Raw genomic sequence first — 23,222 nt, forward strand, 5'->3', positions numbered from 1 at the left:
CGGTCATTCAATTCTACGGCCTAAAACATCTGAGGTCCCGTTTATGGAGAAAATCTGTTCCGGGTACAATAGCCACCCTCACAGAGAGAGAGTTGACCCCCTTCCCCGAGCCAACAGCGCTAGTGCACGCTCATATAGTCTCGCCCAGACTGACTTGACCCAGCTGCGCGATTCTCTGTAACAACTGATTTTTTAAAACAAGAGAAAACTTTGAGGTGCCTTATCAGGATATTAAAATGTAAGAGGATTGTCGGAAAACTATCTTAAAGCACGTATCATGTAGTAGAACATTGTTTTCAGCGTTTTTATGTAACTTTTCAAAAAATATTAATCTTGGAAGATATAATTCAAAGAAGAAGTTTTCGAATTTTAAGTAAAATTAGTACGAAGTATCCAGTGTACCTCATGGTTGCGGTCAGTTTTCCCTCTTTAGTTTTGTGCGGATAAGTTATTATTGAGTTAGAGAGAATATAATATTCATGGCTTGCATAGTGTCTTTAAGCCTGGTTTCCTTATAATCGTCTCGATAACATCAGAGTATGTTTAGACTACCAGTAGTCCCCCATTTTTCCTCAGGGATAGTAGAGGGAGCGAAACGCAAGCGCGCGTGAAAATCACCCCACGTGTCGCCTTTTCTCGCGTGGGGTGATTTTCACGCGCGCTCGCGTTTCGCTCCCTCTACTATCCCTGAGGAAAAATGGGGGACTACAGGTATTCCAACCAATAATAATTTTCGATATTGTTGTGTAATAAGTATGTATAACTATATCTGTTTGGTTAACACATTTACCTGTAAAATTATATTGTAATTTTATACTCTTATTTTCCTTTTTTTCTTCATAAATTGTAAATTGACTTTGAAAGCCTTGTGGAGAGTTAATAAAACTTCTGTACTGTACTGTAATGTATCATTTCAGTCACTATTGCGTTTTCGCGCGTGCGGACGGGTCAAAACGATTCATAAACGCAATGTACTGACGCATATTTGTTTTGAAAACTGAGAAATCCCCGTTTCAAACAAAAATGGATACGTACGTACGGGGCCTTAATTTTTGGGGGACGATCACAAAAGCGATCGAGATGATGCTGATAACTATGCAAACTAGGCTTTAAAAGGGATTAAATTTGCTGCAAAAACCGTGGACGAAGATCCTGCTAGTTGTAAACGTTGGATCTCTAGAGAAGAGATCAAATCAGCCAAAATATAAAGAACCAAGAACGAGAAACCAGGTAAAGGCGTACAAGAGCCCATAGACCCCCAAAGGTCGGAGCTTAAGCGAGTTTCTGTAGCCGTGAAGCACTTAAATCGGCTACAAAATACTAATTAAGAAACTTGGCCCTCATCGACATTTTCAGTCACCTTTCCCCGACAGTTTCTACGTTGACAGAGGAAAAGCTTTTTGTCGATCCCCTACTCGATCTTGTTAAGGTGGCTCGATACAGTTTTTCAGGATCTATACCTCCCAAGTTTGAGCATAAACTACGTCGCCATAAAGAAAGGTTGGGAAAAAGCGCCACCAAAGTTGTATCAGATAAAGATGAAAATTTTGTTATGATTAGGGTTACAATGACATCGGAATTGTCATAGCAACGAAATGACGCTATTACCTATTTTACTTGCAGCAGTATTTCTCGGCACTCGAACTTTTCTTTTAAAATCGTTAACGGGAGCTTTTTTCTCGAATAGCCGCCTCGATGTTCGTGAAGTTTAAGCGAAATCTGTAAGAGAGTTATCGAGATATTTTGGGATAAGGTTTTCATGGGAAGAAAAACAGTAAAAAAATGGACAATCTTGATGTTTGGCCGTTATCTGCAGAAAACGAAGCGCTTTTGACATGCACTTTCACCTCATAGTAGTTTCAATCTTTTTAAAAACGTGCGTGAAAGATCATGGAGATAGCTCCCGCCCAGACTTCGTACCCAGTCGCTATTTAATTGTTTTTTGGGATGAGAGAAGATTGGGGATTAGGTTGAGGCGCGGGCGGGGTGTCATGGGAAGGGAAGAAGGAAAAATAGCGGTCGCTATTTTTCCTTCTTCCCTTCCCATGACACCCCGCGCGCGCCTCAACCTAATCCCCAATCTTCTCTCATCCCCAAAAAAAATTAAATAGCGACCGGGTACGAGTCTTGCTCCCGCCGATTGTAGAAAGAAAGATTTGATTAGTATGTATAGGTAATAGCGTCGTTTCGTTGCTATGACAACTCCGATGTCGTTGCAACCCTGATCATAACAAATTTTCCTTTTCATCTAATACAACTATGGTAGGAACTGAGGAACAGCTGGGAAAAGGGCTTTAGTAAAACTACGAATAAGCAATCACAAACTAATGATAGAAATAGGCAGACAATCAAACTGCGAAGGATAATAGGCATTGCCCTTCTTGTGGATGCAATATAATAGAAGACGAAGTTCACTTTCTTTTTCAATGTCCTAAATACTCTGATTCCAGATACCTATAAACGGTTTGATCAATGAACTGATGAACTCTTCTAATTACTTTATCAATATATAATTCATAAAATATATTTCAGCTTGTTTTGATGTTCGTGACAAATTATTATCAAAGTAACGTAATTGCCCTGTGTTGTAATTTTGATCCCTATAAACATAACTTTTCCAATACTGTATGTGCTTGTATGGTCATGCAAATAAAACTCGTTGTTGTTGGTAGCAATTTTTCCAAATCTTTGTTTATGGCGACGTAGTTTATGCTCAATCTTGGGAGGTATTGACCCTGAAAAACTGTATCGAGCCACCTTAAACAATGTTGTGCCGCTATCCGGGGGCAAGCAACCTGTAGACAAGAGAGGATCTCTTGCTGTAGAAAACAATACTGAAAAGCCCAACTTCGGATAAGGGGGAGATGGGGGGGGGGGGGGAGGGGGTAAAAGTTGGATTGTTTTTAGAAATATAAACCCATTTTGACGAAAGCATCTTGACACTTTATGAAGTTAATTTGACAAATTAAATTTTAACCCCTATTAAGGGTATATTAGTATATTCCCTCATGGACGGCATCATGCGACCTCATCCGTTATCCCCAGTAGTATTTCGCCGGTACTAACTTGTACACCTGGGAGAAAAGAGAGACAGGGTGGAGGGAAACTAGGAAACTGATCAAACCAGGGCCTTTGAAATCGGTCACGTACTATCCTTTCAGCTTCCTCTAAAGATAAATTAGTAAAACTACTGTGAAAGGGAGAGTCTCACACCTACACAAGCTTATCTTCCGTACTGAAAACTAGTTTTAGCTAATAATAGGACGGTTTCCCGTTCATTCCCTCAACAGTTGTTTTATACGAAGATTTCCTTATTTTGTTCCGGTTACTCTTTTGTCTGCCAGCTTTTTTTTCTGCCAAACAGTAAGAATTTTCAGCATTTTAAAAGTATTCAAGGAAAGAACTGTTACCTCAGTCTGCCGCGTAAGTTAAAACTTAAAAAAAATCTCATTCCAGAGAAAAGTTGCACAAATTTTCTTTCTTTAAGGGTTTGTTTTGGGCTGGCTAAAAGTAATAAATCCTGAGCAATGTTACGGGTCAATTATTTGGTTTCTCAGGCCACTTATCATGACTTATTATTCATTCATGAAATATTTCCCCGATTCTGATTGGCTAAAAGCACAAGCATAATTCACCATAACCAGGTACTGATGGCCAAATTTGGAAGAATTTTGCGATTAATGAACCGATGACGTCAAAAGTACAGCTTCCTTGCAGGTTAATGCACTGTTAACCGAGAAGACCTAGGGACGAGGTTGAGTTGTTTTGGTTGTGAAAATAAAAATGGCGGACATTTCAATCGTTTTAAGAGTAAGAACTAGGCGAAATAACAGCTAAAAACATGGCAAGAACAGCAGGAAGACAACTCGAAGGGCGACATCTGCTGTTGGAGAATATTTGCGGAGCTGAACAACCCTAAACGTGCACTATCGAAGATGAACTTAAAAACGATGGAGGAAAGCCTGTTTTAGCTATGTTTTTAAACTAGGAATTGTTTTGAATGGAGAATAAAATAATTATTGAATTCGGCTTTCGTATTATATGAAGAATTATGGAGATCTCGGAGGGTGTTATCCACCTCGGCCTACGGCCTCGACAGATAACACTCCTCCATCTCCATAATTCTTCATATGAAACTCAGCCTCATTCATTAATTGTTACTTAAGGCATGACTACCCGATCAAATATGCATATTTTGTAAAATGCTATTTAAACCGGTTTGCTTCAATCAGTGATTCTGAAACGTGAACTACAAATGTGGTTCAATGAAAAAAAAAAACATGTAAAACGCAATTTCAAATAACACGTGACATTGCTTTGTCAAAGACGTCACAAAACACGTTTTTCAAACTGGGAAAAGTTGCAAATCTTAATCTTAGGAATTTTCACCACCAAAATGTTACATAAACGGTGTAAATCGTAAATTTGCCTTGAATGATTGGAAATGTTATTTATCCTATTAGCTGTTTAACTAATTAACAAGTCACGTGACCTTCCCCCCCTTATTTAGAAAGGAAGTCAAAGACAGACTTGCACGGACTCCCAACGTAGGAGAGCTTCCTTGCAGGCTATTTGAAATACCATTCCCGCATGGTGGCGATCAGCACCATTTGCGGAAATTAATTTCCCTTTAAGCTTCCCGCGAGTGTCAGCTCAAGGGAGCCTCAACTAGACCACGAGCAGTCTCTCTTTCTTCTTCGTCCGTCGAGCGAAACGCGCAGACACGCTCGACGCTAGCTCGCGCTTGTACTCCCCTTACTAAATCTGAAGAAAAAGAAAGATTGCTTGCAGTCTAAAACTTCAACTGTTATGAAACGGAACACAAACAGCGGTGATAAACATGTCCAAGTTACTCACTTTTATAAACTTGACGTTTCGAATGGTAATCAACGTACGAAACGTCAAGTTTATAAAAATGAGTAAGCTGAATATGTTTTTTTACAATAAGTTACGGAATCCTCACGCGCTGATTGGTCGAGAGCTATGGTCTATGAGAGTTTAGTAAAATCCAGCGAGTGGTCTATTATCAATGCTGCGTTCTAATAGGTTGAGCTACTACTAGGCTATATGTTATAGCCCACTCGTAGCGAAAAGCGCCGGCTTTTTGGCGGCCAAAAAACGATTAAAGTCTAGCTTTTAATAACAGCTAAAGTTATTTTGTCTCGATTAGTTTGACCAACTAGTTGGATTTTGCTAAAACAATTATTCCTCTCGCCCTCATGCTCGTTCTCAAGACTTCGTCGCTCAAAAGCTACTTCTGACGGAGCAAGTCTAATATCGTTACCAATCATCAGCAAGAGAGCTAGGGAAGGCTACTCACTAACGTTACAGACGAGTAGGTTCCGCCCCCAGGTCCAACGCCTTACCCTTTAAGTAATATATCATTTTTTGACAGAAGAGGTAACGCTTTCGTTTACCTTCCAAAATGGTGCTTTTCTCACATACCTACTAAGTCTTTTTGTCATTTTATGTAGCTTTTAATAAATTAAATTAACACAGACATTAGGTGGGTTGGAGCGGAAAAACTATCCGCAATATTTTCATTTTTAAAAAGGCAGTTAAAGGCATTGTAGTTTGGATGTGTATAATAATTTTAGTTATTTAGCTTAAAATTGCAAGTCCTAGCTTATACAGTTTTTTACTTTTGTTGTAACGTAGGGTGTCTAATCTTAGCGGAGCTTCCGCGCGCGTGAGGCGCGGGCGGCGGAGCCCCATTGCTGAGATAAATTGGAAACCCATGAAGGCAAGAAAATGGTTGGTTATGACGTAGCGTACGCCTGCCCACCCTTCCGTACACACACTTCATGTAATTCGATGCCAAATGTCAGGTTATTTTGGCGGGAAAGCGTATGGCCACCCGCGTCTTGTGAAGCAGAGACAACTAAAGAGTCCGTGCCTTCCGAGATATTGTTGACAAAAAAAAAAAAAAAAAAAAATATATATATATATATATATATATATACATATATATTCCCGAATGTAAAACCAGTCTTGCTTCTTTTGTTTTATAATAAAGAGGAAAACGGAAATTTTACAATAACTGAGCGAATCCTCGCGCCCTGATTGGTCTAGAGCTATATATGGCCTATGAGAGTAAAGACCATGGAAATGACGTAACATGTCACGCACTGCCGGTTGTTTTGTTTTTGGTTTTTCGTAAAAATAATTTTACTTCTGAACATGGATAAAGAATAACCAAACTTTAACGTTTGGGGAGAAATTTCTGACTGTGAGTTGGTGCTTGAAGCTACAAAGGTAGAGCAAAAATACAAAAAACAATAAGAAAAACGGCGCTTCGCGCAGTTATTTTTAGAGAAACTTCACAGGAAACTAAAAATAAATGTTATTGTAAAAAATAAATCGACCACAATTTTCCATAGTCTGCACTCATATAGACCATAGAAATGACACCATAATGTTCAAAACTTTGCAGTGATACCACTTACCTGCGGCTCGTGGTTCCACTTGAGATTTGGACATTTTATGGCGTCATTTCTATCGTCTATAAGAGTGTAGAACATGGAAAATTGAGGTCGATTTGTTAAGCGGAAAATGTTTCTGTAGCCGTGTTGTCTAAAGTATTGAGCTTAGATTAATTGTCATGTCCACAAATTTGGAATGTAGAGAAAGAAAAAGACAGCCGAAAAAGAGAACGTTGGGCTACAGGCCAGCGAAGCTCAACGAGAAAATAGCAAGAGCGAGAGAGAAAAAAACAAAAGAGACATTTTTTGATGGAGGAACAACATGAAATTCTGTAGCGACGGTGAGAAAATGAGATTGTCTGGAATTTTCCCGACATATGAAAACCAGGCTTTAAGGTGATGTTGGCGAGACGAATCGCAACGACGATTTTTAGAACAACACAGCGTTGCAAAATTGTTGGGACATTGTTTTGAGTAATACAAAACTGGACGCAAGGCTGGCACTACAGCAAACGGCTGATAAATTATAGGCCAATATTTCGGCTAACAAAATTAGCCTTCCTCAGGGCCAGATCTTTACTGAGACGGAAATATCTTTTAACGTCTCCTAAAATAGAAGGAGCCGATGATTTTCCTCCAGGTACTAGTATCAATGCCCATGATGTAATTTGGAGCCAGCTGTCAGATTTAGCGGATCCAGATATCGGACCAGTGGACGCTTGTAAAAGCAAATAGGAAAAACTCTTTGAATGCAAAGGTCCACGCAACGCGTAAATATAACTGACTGGTTCCTCTTGCCGGATCTCTAATTAAAGAGATGCTGTAGCCAGACGTCACTTAAAGTGTAAAATAAAACAAAACTGAATGCTTGCGACATTGTCTCAACATTACAACGCTGTGTAGCGCTAGATATCGCCTTTGCGAATCATTCCGTGTAACATCACCTTTAAGGTGAACGATTCGCAACGACGAATTTCAGCGCAACACAGCGTTGCAATGTTGGAACAATTTTGTAAAGGTATTGTTACACGAGGCCATTCGCAACGACGATTTTTAGCGCAACACAGCGTTGCAATATTGTTGCGACATTGTTTCGAATAGTTACAACATTGTTCCCACATTGCAACACTGTGTTGCGCAAAAAATCGTCGTTGCAAATCGTCCGTGTAAGATCACCTGTAATGTTACACTAGACGATTGGCAACGACGATATTTAATGCAACACAGCGTTGCAATGTTGGAACAATATTGCAACCATTCGAAACAATGTCGCAACAATGCTGTGATGCTGTGTTGCGCTAAAAATCGTTGTTGCGAATCGTTCCATGAAACATCACCTTTAGCATTACACGATTTCATATTTTGTTTGAGCAAACTATAAATATTATCGAGAGCTTCGCTTTTATCCCTTGCTAAATCTATATATTATTCTATTAAATAAAGAGCTTTGAAGGTCGCGATTCGGAATTTTAAGGCAAAATAAGGGCGATATGATTGAGTGAAAAACAACCCCACCCCTTCCGGGAGCGGCGTTCAATTGTTCGTCACCAGTCTCCCTAGAATCGAGAGGTTACTGAGGGTTGCTGAAAACTTTCAAATCTTCTCCCGTTGTCGCGCAGAAAGTTACGTCGATTTTCTCCTTGCTTTTGGCTGGAAAATCAGCCATGGCGGGAGCCTATCAACCAACAACAGTTCAGAATGAAGAAATAGACGATGATGAAAGGACATTATTTTGTAATCCCTTCCATGGTCGAAGAGAGGGAGATCTAGAAAAGGCTCGCGGACATCGAAGGCGCCAAAGCAAAAAGGACTTCGATGCTGAAGGGCAAGAACGTGTGAATCAGTGGTAATTACTTCGATCGAATGTTTATTCGTTGCTTTGGTATTCTGCAGTTAGTTTATTTTGGTCTTGAAGATAATAAATGTTCGACAGATCCAATATCTGGCGCGATTGTACAGCCAACATGATCTCGATCTTGTGAATTGATCTTTAATGATCATGCACGAAGCATTTTTGCTAATCGATCGAGTTGTTGCAGTTTTAAGCTAACGAGTGCTTAACGGCAGTCTTTTCGCGCTTATTTAGAATTTAAGCAGAATTTCTCATGTTTGTTCCTTCGATTGAAGGTTGTTTACACGCTGTGTTTCACGGCAAGATGGCCAAGTTGACGACGGAGCGAGCAGTGCTGTCCCAACTCCTGCGGGTTCTGAGTATCATCTACCTGGTCGAGGAACAGCCGTAACAGATACTGTACATCCGAGCCAACTGAACCGTGCCCAGACGATTAAAAAGTACGTACCGATTGCTCCTGATATTTCTTTTTATGTTAGGTTTTCTGTGGTCTCAGTATTGTCCCTGGAATTACAATGAAAGTATGACGAACAACGTACCCACTTCAATATGTACAGCTATTTTGATGTTGTTGACTTCCGGTACATAAAATTTTTAACAGAAATCGATTGCTTTTCGCTTAAAACAAAGATTTGTTTGTTTTGATGAAGTTTATATGTGACTTTAATTCTGTTTAATTCTTAAATTAGTTCTGATTATCATTTGGTAACCTGCTTGTGAAAATCGCGTGATGAAATTTACACTTCAATTCGAGTTGACCTTGTAAATTTGCATAAAATATCTTGAAACATTTTCTTTCAATGTAACCGCGGAAACAATATTTGATGGAATGTGAAATGACCGAACATAACAATATTTAGAATCCACTCGTTGTGTTAACGTGCCAAAATGGCTTATGCGAATGAAGGCCGTGGTTCATTTGACGCTAGGGCTACAGGCGTTTTTTACACCCAGCAACATTACAACTTCGACGACTTGGATGAGGGCACAGACTTCAACGATGACGGAATTTATCCTCAGTTTATACAGTACTATCAAGAGAGAGAGCGTCCTAGACCCAGTTTTGATCTCACGACTCTTGGACGAATGGGTCCGAGGGCAAGTTTAGCGAGCCTTTCACATACTCTAAAACGTGGAAAAGGGTAAATGTCGACAGGTATTTTATACCCGGTAAATCGAATAATCGAATAATCTTTGCCCCTAGGTGGAGACACTAAATTGTTTTGGGGATATGTAAGAAATGACTCCATTAGAAACACTTTTGTGTTTGCAAAAGGTGTTGACCTTGAATTATAAAGCAATTAGTTCATGATCAAGTCACAGTGTGTGGTTAAACAATGGAATTGTTAGTGTTTTATTGTTTGAAAGGAGAACGATCCATGACAAAGTACATATGAGACTAGAAAATCTGATAAGTGATTGATTTAAAGACTAACACACTCATTTGCATAAACCAGTTGTTTTCATCAACACACTCAATGGCACAAACCAGATCTTTACAGAAAAGAGAACTGTTTTAAATGCCACTTTGTCTCTGATGTGACTTTTTTGTTATTTGAATAACCGAGACAAAATCAAATCACCATAGCAATTATCACCATGTTATGGTAACCCTTGAAATAACAGAAACTTATGACCTAGACAATAATGGAACATTTGTTGTTACATTTCAAGTGGGCATGGTTTACAAAGAAAGTTACTGGGACAGTCATATTTTTTTAATTTCTTGCAACAATGACTGATTTTGAAACTTGAGTTTCAAACTCTGAGTAAATTTGTACCTTTCCATCCAATATTTCAATATTGTTTGGTCAATAATGAGCTCTGTACACACAGCTAACAGTGTCGGTAGAATATTGCATGAAACGGATCTCATTCGACATGGAAATTTATAGAGGTCATTCTCTACCTAAATATTATATATTTTTAAGTCAAAGATTGGTGTTTTAAAAATTTTATCATGGCTTGATTGGCTAATCGACTCATTAATATTTATTCCACTGGTTACACCAGGTCATTGCTCTCAACCTGTGAAATCCATGGTGCCCAGCTAATGATTTTTCTGAAAAAAAACCTAACATTCCTTTGTTGATTAAGAGTAAAACTAAGTCACCGTTGCTACTGGGCACCATTAAAGCACAGCTTTGTTACATATGCTACTTATTTACTCATAGCCGAGTGCCATGGGAGAGATATTCCCAGAAAATGTGGTTGAGGAAAAGCGACTAGCGCCTCTCAATTCTTACCCATTTCAGACCAAAGTATGAGATTCTTCTCATCCTACTGCAGGCGTAACTCAGAATTCAATACCATAATAATTCATACAAACTGTTGCAGAATGTACTCCATGATGAAATTATGTTCTTAGCTAGTAGCTGCTTGAGTTTGCATCAACGTCATTATAAGGTCTTCGAATAAAACTACAGCAGACTTCTCAAGACCCTTTTTCAGAGCACAATGGTAAAAAAACCTATAGCAAATTTCAGACAAGAGGTGCTCAAAACCATACTCTGTGCCACAAAGAGAGTGAAGTAAAGACATCAGTTTAAGGATGGTGATCATTTCATGTTTCCTTTTCACAAGGGATGAAAAAACTCAATAACAGTTAGTAGTCTACTAAAGTTGTCATGTTCTGATTGAATAGGAAAATCATTAAAAGCACAGAGAATTTTTTTGGTCTCGGAGACTGTGAAGAACAGCATGAAAACCTAAAGAAGAAATGGACTCAAAGAACAAAACGACATTACACTAAGCGCTATGGGGCTTTGGTGGAAAAAGATGCAGAGGATGGTGCCGTGCAACGTGGCAAATCAAGTGGTGCAGGTAGCATCAGTAGCTATCAAAGCTCTCGTCACATGCAAGCAGACCCTAACCTAGTCCGCACATTAAGCAGAAGAGAGTCAGTGGCAAGCCTGGCTTGGAAAAAAGTCAGGAAAATGAGAGAGGAGCCTGGGGTAATTTTTTTGTTAATTCATTGAATTTATTTCTGTGTTTTTTTTTTTCACAGGACTAAGTTTTTTTTGTCTTTTTTACATCTTTTATTACAACAGGGCCAATTCACTAATGTTTATATTCTTCCTAGTGGTTTTCTTACATTTCCTAGAGACGGTTCCATATCTAGTCTGGAGAATTGGTTTGACCTCATGTACCTATCTTGCTTACAGTCAGTTTTAGTATCCAGTAATGCTCTTATCGGCTGAGATAAAAGTGGCCTATCAATATTAAATAGTTGAATGGCAACAAGCCATAACTAAATGATGTAGAAATAGGCATACTTGCTTGATAATAGGCAAGGCCTTGATGATTGTTTAAATTAAAATTGTATTTATGTAAAGTATGTGTACAAACCATAATAATTTGATGGCCAAAATTAATATTTTTGTGAATAAAGGTTTAATTGAAAGACAAACTGATGTAATTGGAATAGAAACAGACATAAGTGAATGCAGAACTAATAATTAATCAATTATTGCATGTGGACAGTAAATAGTAATTTTGATTTAAAAACTGCTTTATAATGCTGCCACTATCCCATATGAAGACTGCTTTTTTGTCAACAGGGTTTTAAATCGCCAGGCAAGGCTCAGCCAGCATGTTTGTTGCTGGAAGCTGGGCGGAGCTTCTCTCCAGCTGTTATGTCCCAGACTGATGAGGATGAAGTGGACAGTGCATTTCATGCTGAAGGTGTTCGTGTAAGTTTTTTACTGTACATATGCATTTTATCCAATTTTGGTCTGATCAGGTTTTGTTGATGCCTCCTTAAAACGGCAAAGCTCCTAGTATAGTTGCTTCTTTGAATTAGCTGTAAAGTTTTGGATGTAAGGTGTTTTGTTTTTCTTTACAAAACATTCCTAGTGATGTTATTTTATGTGACTAAGTCACTGTGTATCCTGACCCTCTCTTTTTCATCGTAGGGGATTGAGGAAGGTTCTGTTGATGATGAAGTGTTCTTCAGTTTTGCACCCGAAAAACAAAGAAGAAGAAAGGAGAAGCCAGGATTTTTACCAGGAATCAAAGAAGAAGAAAAACCTGTGCCTGCTGTACCACCAGTGGGCAGAGATCAAATTGAAGGACCCCCTGCTCCGTAAGTATCAGTCAAATACTGCATTTTTCATGTTCTTAAAAAAATTGCATTTTACTGATCACAATACATTTTGCCCATTCATTGTTTTTATCATTTATGAGTATAAATTAATGTAATCTATAATGATATATTTTTTCAGTCGACCACCCATCCGCAGTAGGAGAGGACAAAGAATTGCTGACAGACCTCGTGTTACCAACGCCAATCGCCGAGAGTACGGCAAGGGCATGGTAGGCAGATTGTTGAATAGAACCATCAAGCGCAAGCGTTTGACAAGCACTGTCAAAAAACAGATGGAATCTCTTAGTGATCATAGGTTGGTAAACAGTTGTTCAGAAATTTTTATGGGCTTTTTATGTGTAGTATCAGAGATTGTGAATATGAAAATAATATAATGCTCTTTTAAAACAGCCCCTGACCAGACATTTTTATCCTTCTGCCTCTTCATCATTGGTTGCCTATGAACTTAATGCATTCAAATTTTCATTGGTGATGTTTTTGTGTGAATGCAAACAGTTTTTTCCCACAGAAATTATAAAGCTTAAAAGTGTAGTTAAAACCTGTGTTTAGTCCATGCATATGGAATGTGCTGAAGCTGAAAATGAGCCCATCTTCCACTTGCCTCCTTTCTTTATGTAGTAGACAATGTGCTAGAGTTTAAATTCAGTCACAGTAGTCTGATAATGTGATAATGCCGTGGTGATATCTTTTTTTTTGGTAGAGTTCAGGAAATGGCTGCTACTAGTAAGTCTTTTGCAAGCAGTATGTTTTCCTTTTGTGTGCTTTTCTCTTTGCAGACCTTTCTTTACATATTGGATCTCATTTGTACAGACAGTTGTACTTATTGTTGGCTTAGCTGTTTATGGCTTTGCACCCATTGGCTTCACAGAGAGAAAGATAGAAGGAGTTGTAAGTGATTTTGTTCCTTTAAGTTTATTTCATGTAGGAGCAATATTTAAGCGTTTATATAGTTAAGATTTATTTGTTGTGTATAGGTTAAACCTACCTTTTTGGGCATTGCAATAAGAGTTAGATTTGTACAAGGGAACGAATAAAGTTTTATCATGCTCTTCGATCTCCAAAACTGATCAGAACCTTGTTTAAAAAATAACTGCTGAATATTGTTCCATATGCTGTTGATAGTCACGTTGGTGCCTAGAAACTTTTTCCGTTACATTGAATGAAAATATGGAGTTGGGGAATAAAAGGTGCAGCTTTTTACAGAACAATTTGACACGGCAGGATACAAGTATTAGAAAACATGAATTACCAAGGGCTTATGGTACAGTGTACAGTCCTGAATTTAGTCCTTATTGGCCTTTTTGATTTTAGGTTGACAAGAGTCTGGCTGGAACACTTGTGCCAATTAAGGAATCTCGAATGCAACATGAGAACTTCTGGATTGGTCCTAATCAGGTACATTCATTTAGCAGTGATACTGTGAGATAATAATTTAGACATCATACGTGTAGCATGTCTGATAGTCTGTACTTCATGTAAAACTTCTTATCATGTCCTAAGCCACACTCATGTTATAATTTGGTGGGTGGGGGATTCAAATCTGTATGGCTTGTGCAATGATTACAAGATGTAATTGGTTGAATATTTATAAAGCACAAGCCATAGATATTTTGCAAGTAAAGATTAGCAGGATCTTTGTTGAGTTACTTTAATTTAAACCTACACACACCAGGACTTCATGACAATATTTTACTTTGTAGCGAGGATTAATCAGAATGGGGGCCAAGTTTGCTCCTTGCATGCGCGTGGACAGTAAACTGCAAGACGTGCTCCAGGATGAAAGGAGAAATGAGAGCGATACAGGATGCTGTATAAAGTCTGATGGATCAGGATGCATTCAGACATCGCAGAAAGAGTGTTCAGTAAGTTTGACTGAAAGGTAGATTTTACCTGTAAGCAGGCATACTTGAGTGAATTAGGGGAAAATGTTGGCATAAATGGCAGCTAAATCTCAAAAATTTTTCTTTTATTAGCACAAGTAAGCCTGCTTACAGGCCAGAGTAGCCTGAGAAAACAACCAGCATTTCGCAACGCCACCAACGGTGTCCCCACGAAATATCGTCTGAAGAACGAGCGCAGAATTTCCATACTGATGACACATCACCACCCAGATCTGGGTAGTGATGCGTCATCAGTATGGAATTTCTGCGCTAAGGCTAGAGTAGATTGAAACTAACTTTCTGAGGAATAAGGAATATACTCGGCTTCCATCTTTGAAATCCAGTATTTATGCATACAACTTGCCCTTTTTCCCTAGAAGTTTAGTGATTAGGGTTAGGAAACTGATTGAATCAAGTATCTCAGTTTTTTCGCTGTACAATGACCCTAAAGGAACCTGATTCATGCACTTTCTTAAACCAAACTTCGGAGTTGTTTGGTGCTCGGTGGCCATTTACAATTCTGCAAAATACTCCTGCCATGTTTTTCCACTTTTGTTGGGAATAGACTTGGTGCCATTTGGCAATTTCAGGCATGTAAAGTTTTCTTTTTTAATGCCTTGAAGCTGCCTGTCATTGATAATAATGATGGCATTTTGTTTTTAATTCCAGAGAGCATTTGCTTCCTTCTTTAAATACTCCAAAGACAACAAAACAAGGATCGTGTGTGGACAAGATCCAAGGTAATTACACAGATTGCTTACAGTGAAAAAGAATATCAATGTTAACTGGAAAAAGAAAAAAAGTATTAATGTTCATTGCAATCAAGCTGAATTGTTGCATGTCTCAATTGATGATTCAGCTCAAGGTGAATACAGAAACCATGAAGTTCATGGTGTGTATAAACTCACGGGAACATTTGATGACACTTAACAGAAATCAGAAAAATTTTTCAAGCTTAAAAGGAGTGTTACTCAGCCATGATGATGCCATGATGATTCTTGCCCGCCCTCCCCCCACCCTCCTGGGGGAGACTCACGTATGAAAGAGACGGCAATGCTCGTCGTCCTTCTTTTGGGTATATTATATGCAGAACTTGATCTCACTATTATTCCCTATAAAAGTATTGCTTAGCGTTATACGTAAAATGCTGTGAAACCGTGTTGTAGTGTGGTTCATTCTAGAGGTCAAATAAGGCCTCATGTTTTTCTCCTTTGGAGGTTTAAATCAGTTTTCCGACGAGCATCCCTGTTTATTTCATGTGGGAGTTTCTCCCGGAGTTTTTTGCTGGAAATGGGTATCCTTCTTCCCTTCCGGTTTTTTTTTCTAGATCGCAACAGGCGGGGTGCAAAGAAAGTCATTTTTACAGCTTGCCATTCGGGCAAGCTGAAGCTAACATTTACTAGCCCAAACATCATTTCAACCAGCCCCAAAAACGTTTTGATGAGCAGATTGGTTTCACAGTTCTCCTGTATTTTGAATTCCTCAAAAACTTCACTCGCCCGTCGGGCAAGTTAATAACAGAATTCACTAGCCCGATAGCAAAATCCAGTAGTCCCGGGCTATCGGACACTACCATCTTTGCACGCTGAACAGGTCTCTTTAGGTTGTATGTTCGTTTCCAATGCAGGTCACGTGATAATACTCTAGAGAAAAGTTTCCTTTCACGTAGTTATATGTACGCATAATCTATGAAAAGGCAAAGAATCAAATTCTCCCGGAAGCATCATTCGGAAAACAAAACGTACTAACTTAAGAGGTCTATTCAAAGTGTAGACTACGAACAGTCTCTTTTTTTCGTAGTCTGTCGAGCGAAACTTGCGAGACACAAAAATGACCACTCGCGTGACTGAAGGCGCGAGACGAGAAAGCGCGCGTGCACTGAAGAAAAAGATAGACTGGTCGCAATCTATTGATAGTGTTGGCTACTTGTTCCTTAACAGAACGTGCTTGGACCCACCAGATGTCGCTCCTGATAGATGGGATTCGCAGGATATCACCAAATGGCCGGTATGTTGTCAGGGCCACTTACATTTGTACATTTGAAACAGAGTTTAACACCAAACATGCAATAATTGACATATTTATACAAATAATTAAAGTTACTAGAAATGCTTAGTGCGTAGAGCTCTAAGCACCATTTTTAGTGCACTAAGCCTCATTACCTATGAGGAGTTTAACAATTGGCTTTTCTATAATCTATCATGTTCATTTTTATTGTTTCTTCAAAGTTTACAATTTTATTTTCTCACTACCCACAAATAGCAAAAGTTAGTGTAGGGTGGGCAGTGTCTTTATATAAAAAAAGGCTCTCCAACCTTAGAACTGCAGGTTATAGGCATTGTATTCCCCTCGCGGAGTCGGGCAACTAAGTTTTAGGTGAAGGCAATCTAAACTGAAATTTACTTGCCAACTTGGCAAGAGAGTTTCAATTTTTTTGCCTGTCCTAAATTTCCAACGAACCAGCGCCCGGTGTAGGGAATTGGGCGGCATCCAAAGTTAAGTTTCCGTGAGATTATCGGAAATAACGAATAGAAAATTTAAGAGCAGTTTTTGCTATATTGTAGGTGTGTAAAAAGAACAAGCCGAATTTATCCCCTACGGACTATCATCACATGACCTGTGAAATCACTGGTCGGCCTTGCTGCATGGGAAACGAAGCCAGATGTGAAATCGTCAGCAAAGGAGTGTGCGATTTTTATAATGGTACATGGCACGAGAATTTTACACTTTGTTCACAGGTAAGTGGTGAGAAACGTAGCTTGTGTACACCCCCCTTCCTCCTTCTGAGGGGACGGGGGCTGTACGCAGGCAATGGGAAACGGTGATATTTTAAAATTGTTTTTAAAGGGACAGGTTCACGGTTAAGCGCATGCTCATTGATTAAATTACTTCTTTCCAATTTATTATTAATTTTGTCGGTTAATAATCCCACTCACAGGTATCTCAGCGATCTCAGAGTGTATTTCAAAGTAGAATTGTATTTCAGAGTAACCTGAAGTAGGATGGAGGAGTACTAAAATCGCAGAAAAAATTAGTGGAGTATGCCAACACTACCAACCTTGAATTTATTATTGACCCGAAGGTTTTATTCCATGGTTGATTAATTTACAGCTATTTGCAAATATTTAAGTTGATCAAGTGCAAGTGACTGCCAGGGGAGTGTGCAGATTGATACCTTGACAATATTTTGACATAATCATATTGCTTCCATAGACAATACAGCATGTCCCGGTAGAAAAACAGCATTTTGCCAAATGAGCATGCGCTGAACCGTGAACCTGTCCTTTTAAATCTTTTTTTTCGTGGGAAGGATGGTAGAATCAAAATTCAAGATTTTTTGCAGCCAATGGCAAATTGTATTATATCAAAATGTTAGTAATATAAACAGCAGCCGGGAAATAAGTAAATTATCCGACGGTCATGAGAAGAAAATAGTACACTCTGAGTTTTGAAAAGGGTTCAATCTTACGGCCGACGGGATATTCACATACGGTGTTTGTTGTTAGCTTTAGTGACTCTACCTTGTAGCTTTTCCAACACAGTTAATGCCCAAAGGCAATCTACACTATGGCTGTGCGACGTTGTTCAGAGCTATGGTATGTTGTAGGTGTAAAACATCGATCGTTCGACATATTTGTTTTGTTTTTATGCGACATTCAAGTAAGTTGTAGGTTAAATTGGCGCGGAATTTTTTTCGTACAACTCGTGTAAATAGATGGCCCGCTTTTAGCTTGTTCGCAGTTGTACAGTTGCTTGAAATTTCGTCCGTCGATCGTATTTGACTCGAATTAAAACGAACTGTTCATGCCAGTGAAGCTCAGCATTCCGCTTGCGCTTTCTTTATAGCGGAACTCCATGCGCGCGCGACCTTAGCCCCATACCCAAGAAAATGTGGTAATCTACCCATCTGAGACATTTTGGTAATCACGTGACCGTCCGCCCGCCCGCCCGTCCACACCACAGGCATACCAATGTAAAATAACTCAATCAACAGGTATGGCAACCCAAATGCAACTCGTTGTTATTTTGGCGGGAAATCGCATAGCCACCCGCGTCTTGTGAAGCAGGGACAACTAAAGTCAATAAAGACGAAAACGGGAAGCTGAAATTGTTTCTGTATCCGTATTGCCTAAGGTATTAAGCTTAGACAGCTCCTGGCTTAGATTAATTGTCACGTCCAAAAATTTGGAATATAGAGAAAGAGAAAGACAGAGAAAAAGAGAAAGTAGGCGACAGGCCAGAGAACCTCAACGAGAAAAACAGCGATAGAGAGCTAGAACGAGAGATAAAAAACAAAGGAGACATTAGGGCCATTTAGAGCGGTTTTCATTTGAGTGTCGAAAAGTAATTGGTTTTGCACTTTCTACACGATGCGATTGGCTTAAAAGATTCGCGCCACCTTTTCATCCAATCAGAAGTAAAACCAAAGCCAATTGTGACGCGCTCGCATGCATTTTCCCGCGCTTTGCGTCAGCCACATGTAATTACTTCGAGTTTTGATTGGTTCAATGTATTGTCTGTGTCCTATGTGATTGGCCAGAGTAATTACTTTGGTTTTGGTTTTAAGACACTCAAACGAAAACCACTCTATACGAGGAAAAATAAGACGCGAAGTGGACCATTTATACGCGCATGTCTTATCTAAGTCTTCTGTATACTTAAACTTACTTTTAGAGTGTAAAGTTTATAATACGAAGATAGCAATTTGATTAGTAATTATAACTTGTGATAGTTTAAAGTTAAAAGGGTCTACTTACACCAGCAGATGTCACGCATTTGTCCAGGAGGTTTGTTATCGCCTTCTCCTTACATAATAACAAAAAATCTTTTTCCTCCGCGATGGACCAAGCCTGGTTTCTTTTTTCCCTTATTGGCGTTCTCATTGTATTTGAGCGAAGAAAAATATAAAGCAGAAAAGACAAGGAAATGAAAACGCGTTGTAATTTGTAAACAATTTTTCCCCGCCAGTGGCCTGCCAGTCCACCGGGCAAGCGATAATTTTCCCGCCAAAAATTAACGCCTGCGTACTATGCGTTCGCGTCTTATGTAAGACGCGAAGGTCATTTACGAAGTTTTTCTCGTCTTAGCTAAGACGCGTCTTATCTAAGAACAGAGGGCTGTTCTAAAATAAGACGCGTCTTAGCTAAAAACAGGTGTTAAGGGCTGTTCTAAAATAAGACGCCTCTTAGCTAAGTCACGTCTTATTTTAGACGAAATGTGCCGTTTATACGGAAAGTTCGCGTCTTATTTTTCCTCGTATAAATTGCCCTATTTATTGTTGGAAGAACAACATGAAAATTTTGTAGCGGCGGGGAGAAAATGAGAAATGCTAGCGGCCACAAAGATGAAAATGAGCGGCAGTGAAAAAACAAAGTGAACAAGAACACGTACGACATTTCCTCCATAAAACGTGTAACCAGGAAGTTTCTGGACGTTTCACGATGTAGTCGTGCAAAACAACGGCAAAGAAATGTACAAAAAAGTGTGCTGCACGTGTAAAGTTACTTTTTTGCTAATTAGACCTATTGTTGTTTTTTCACCGTTCTCGTTACCTTCGCCGCTAGCATTACACGATTTTATATTTTGTTTGAGCAAACTATAGATATTATTGACAGCTTCGCTTTTAGCCCTGGCTAAATCTGTATATTAGATTGCATATAACACGAACAAATTATTTTACATACAGTAGGAAATAACGTTTGAAAACCAACAACGACTTTCAAAAAACGTCCTTAATATTTCTTGTCAACTTTGTCATTGAAGCCGCCTGCAGATTTCCTTCACTTAGTAGGCTTTTCAACAATTTTTCTTCATATCGTAACAAAAAATAAATGAAATAGTGCCAATGATGTTAATGATACTCACGTTTTCCATTGGTTGTTTACGTAAAAAAATAATCCTTTTTCACGTTGAATAGTGAGCTTGCAAAACGACGGCACAACGCGAACATTTATGAAACTCTAAAGCCACCACCCCATCGAGACTTCTCATTTGGTGGAAAAAACTTGTCGTCCGGAGAACTCGTCGTTGTGTGTCCACCTCCTCCACAAAACTCCTTTTATATGAGGGAGGTTTCTTTTTCAACGAAAACTTGCTGCTGTGATAATAGTGCTGCGGTGTTAAGAACTTTACCAAAAAGTGTGCTGCACGTGCCAAGTTGGTTTGCTCATTAAGCCTTGTTTACACCAGCCTGCTCGGCGGGCGCCGGTTACTTCTTTGGTGAGTTTTTCAGAGCGCGCGAAGGCGGCAACACGCGCAGGGCGGAAGGAGGCCTCTTCTCCTTTTTTCGCGCGTGCGCGCGTGTCCTCGAAATTCCTAGCTTCGTTTACACGGGCGATTTTATTGCGTAATTTGTCTCGCGACGGGAACTACAATTAGGTTGCAACTCGAAAATCGCCTGCATGTAAAAAGCCTCCAATATTATTGCCATCAGTTCAGTAAGATTTGTCGCTAGCAGAAAACAGCAAATTCGATTCGCGAGTCGAGAACGGGGAACGGAAAAAAGAAAAACGAGAACAAGATGTAACATTAACCTTGTCCCCGAACCTCATTACCTATTCTCTATTTTGTTCCCGTTTTCCACCCCTCCCTCCACCCGTTCCACCTTTTCAGTATCACCCACCCGACCGTGCTTATGAGAATGTTGTCTCTCTCTTTTAGGTGGATTGCATTAGCGACACCTGTGGTATGTTGGATTTTCATCGCAAGGATAAGCCTGACCAAGTTTATCGTCTTTGGATGGCAATCTTTGCTCATGCAGGGTAATTTTGACACTTACTGTGCACACAATTGTAAATGTTTGCCTAAAAACAGCGAAATTTTCTTGAAGGTTTGAACCTATAGAGTGTTTTCACTCACGTGGCCAGCATCTATGCAAATTTATTGGAACAAAAGAAAGCGTTTACATAAGAAAAGAGTTCAACTCCCAGAGGACTGGTTTGGGACACCAACATGGCCGCAGTTTCATTGTTTTGGGACACCAATATGGCCGCCGTGACGTCATGTGAAAACACTCTATTGAGTATTTTCTAGAGGTAGTTCACAAGTTTCACTTAACACTGTTGTTTGAACTCCCATGAAGGGAAAAATTAAATGTGTTGCATGACAATTTTTTTCACTCTGTTTTTAGGATAATTCATCTTTGCTGCACTTTGATCTTTCACTTTACCATCATGCGCGACATGGAAAAGATGGCCGGTTGGCTTCGCATGGCCATCATCTATATATTTAGCGGGATTGGCGGCTATCTTTACAGTGGAATACTTCTCCCGTACCAGGCTGAGGTAATCATTTTCGTCCTTTGGATTTTTTTTTCTTTTTTGCGCTTAATTGGTCGACTCTATCATCCATCGCTTTTGCCTTTGCCGAATATTCGCCACTTAAGAAACGAGAGGGAAACTGGGGCGAGTGACCTTTTGCAAAGACTTCTGGGACGGTAACTTGGGACATTGGCCAATAGCTGACCGGTGCTTGTTCTGTAACGATCCCATAGACAATTGCGGGACGCATTTCGGCTCCAGTCCCCTTCTCGTTTCTAAAGCGGCGAATGGGCTGCACTGGACCTTGCCCCACTTAAAAGCCTTTTTATTTTCGCAGGTCGGCCCTTCAGGCTCCATCTTTGGTGTAATTGCCTGTCTGTTTGTGGAGTTATTTCAAAGTTGGCAGATGATAGCCAGACCAGTAACAGCTCTACTCAAACTATGTGGATTAGTCTTGCTCCTCTTGGTCATAGGTCTTCTACCTTACGTCGACAACTTCGCGCATATGATCGGTTTTGTGTTTGGATTTCTGTTGGCCTTTATCTTTCTTCCGTACGTATCATTTGGCGAGTTTGACAGGCGACGGAAGCAGATTCAGATAGTTGTGTGTTTTGCGCTGGTTATTACGCTGTATGTCGTAGGATTTTTAGTGTTTTACATCTATCAGGGGTCTAGTTGTGACGGTTGTGAGTTCTTAAACTGCATTCCGTTCACGCCTGATTTCTGCAAGCCCTACACCCTTGGACAAAATCTTCAACCGAGAACGAGATAGACGCCTACAGACAAACTAGACGTAGAGTAGAAAAAGGATTTTTTTTATTTGGAATAAGAGATTGATAATGGGTTATGAAACCTGTTGTTTGCACAATGTAACAATGTATTCGCTGCTCAATGAGTACGCTGTGGTTATGACAGTCTTTTCGATGGCCCCTGCTCGCTTTCCTACGGGATACACAAGAGTGCGTACGGTGCACTTCAGAGTCTAACAAATAGGAATCGCTGTGGCGTGAACACTACAAACCCAGGTGTCACTAGGAGACAAACAGCCCACTTAAATCCGTCGAAGGCGTAGTCACATCAACACGTGCGAAACACGTGCAAAGAAATGTGCCGGTGACGTCACTCGATCGTGACTCACCTTTAACACTGGAATTTTTGTTTATAATTACATGGAGTGGTTTTTGCTTTGCGAGCATTCGTCCCACCCCGTCAACATACTTGCATTTTGTTATGGCGGATGTAAAGTAAGTTAAGTGTGTACTTTTTGCCAATAAAAATTGCTAAAAAGGAAGTTTATCGATAAGATCTCCAATGTACGAACAACTTAGCTGTACAGTAATTGAAATACAATTTTGAAGAAAATATGGAATGAAAGAATATGAAGTGTTTTTAAGGAAATGTTTTTAAATCGGTAAACAGTCATTCTTTGAAATTTAAGAGGCAGAAAGGGGGTTTCCGGAAAAACTCATTTTTACTGTTGGAGAGGCTTAAAATGAAAACTGCATACACACAGGCATGCAGCTTTTTGTTTAGCAAAGGGGGTAAGCGCTTGATTAGGAACCGTTCATTTATTCTGGGGGGGGGGGGGTGGGGGAATTTGACGGGTAGCTCCTGATGAATATGATGACGCCCTCTCTTCATCAGAAGTTTTTTAGGTGGCCCCCGTCTATCCATACATACATAAATACATGTTTAATATATTTG

At 39.6% G+C, this 23,222-nt stretch overlaps 1 protein-coding gene across 2 annotated transcripts; it reads left to right on the forward strand.

Annotated features, from left to right (window-relative positions):
* Nucleotides 1-7,903: 7,903 nt before the first annotated feature.
* On the forward strand, nt 7,904-22,895 carry LOC140940565 (inactive rhomboid protein 1-like). 2 transcript variants are annotated; one of them, XM_073389555.1, is made up of 15 exons: nt 7,904-8,268; nt 8,550-8,714; nt 10,919-11,228; nt 11,835-11,966; nt 12,189-12,358; nt 12,498-12,674; nt 13,156-13,267; nt 13,691-13,774; nt 14,080-14,241; nt 14,929-14,999; nt 16,200-16,266; nt 16,824-16,997; nt 20,920-21,020; nt 21,389-21,542; nt 21,856-22,895. In XM_073389555.1, the coding sequence occupies exons 1-15, from the start codon at nt 8,087-8,089 to the stop codon at nt 22,288-22,290; spliced, it is 2,496 nt and encodes an 831-aa protein (XP_073245656.1). In that variant the 5' UTR covers nt 7,904-8,086; the 3' UTR covers nt 22,291-22,895. The 2 variants fall into 2 exon arrangements, with proteins under 2 accessions (XP_073245656.1, XP_073245657.1); XM_073389556.1 differs by lacking the exons at nt 7,904-8,268; nt 8,550-8,714 and adding an exon at nt 9,084-9,416.
* Nucleotides 22,896-23,222: the final 327 nt, after the last annotated feature.

Source organism: Porites lutea, chromosome 6 (assembly GCF_958299795.1).
Source record: "Porites lutea chromosome 6, jaPorLute2.1, whole genome shotgun sequence".
Taxonomy (NCBI): domain Eukaryota; kingdom Metazoa; phylum Cnidaria; class Anthozoa; order Scleractinia; family Poritidae; genus Porites; species Porites lutea.

Excerpts from the sequence above, each read along its gene's own strand:
- LOC140940565 (XM_073389555.1), top strand. The coding sequence starts at position 8,087 with ATGGCGGGAGCCTATCAACCAACAACAGTTCAGAATGAAGAAATAGAC. Across the intron at positions 8,269-8,549 it reads CAAGAACGTGTGAATCAGTG|GTTGTTTACACGCTGTGTTT; the intron begins GTAATTACTTCG and ends CTTCGATTGAAG. Across the intron at positions 8,715-10,918 it reads CGTGCCCAGACGATTAAAAA|GAAAATCATTAAAAGCACAG; the intron begins GTACGTACCGAT and ends CTGATTGAATAG.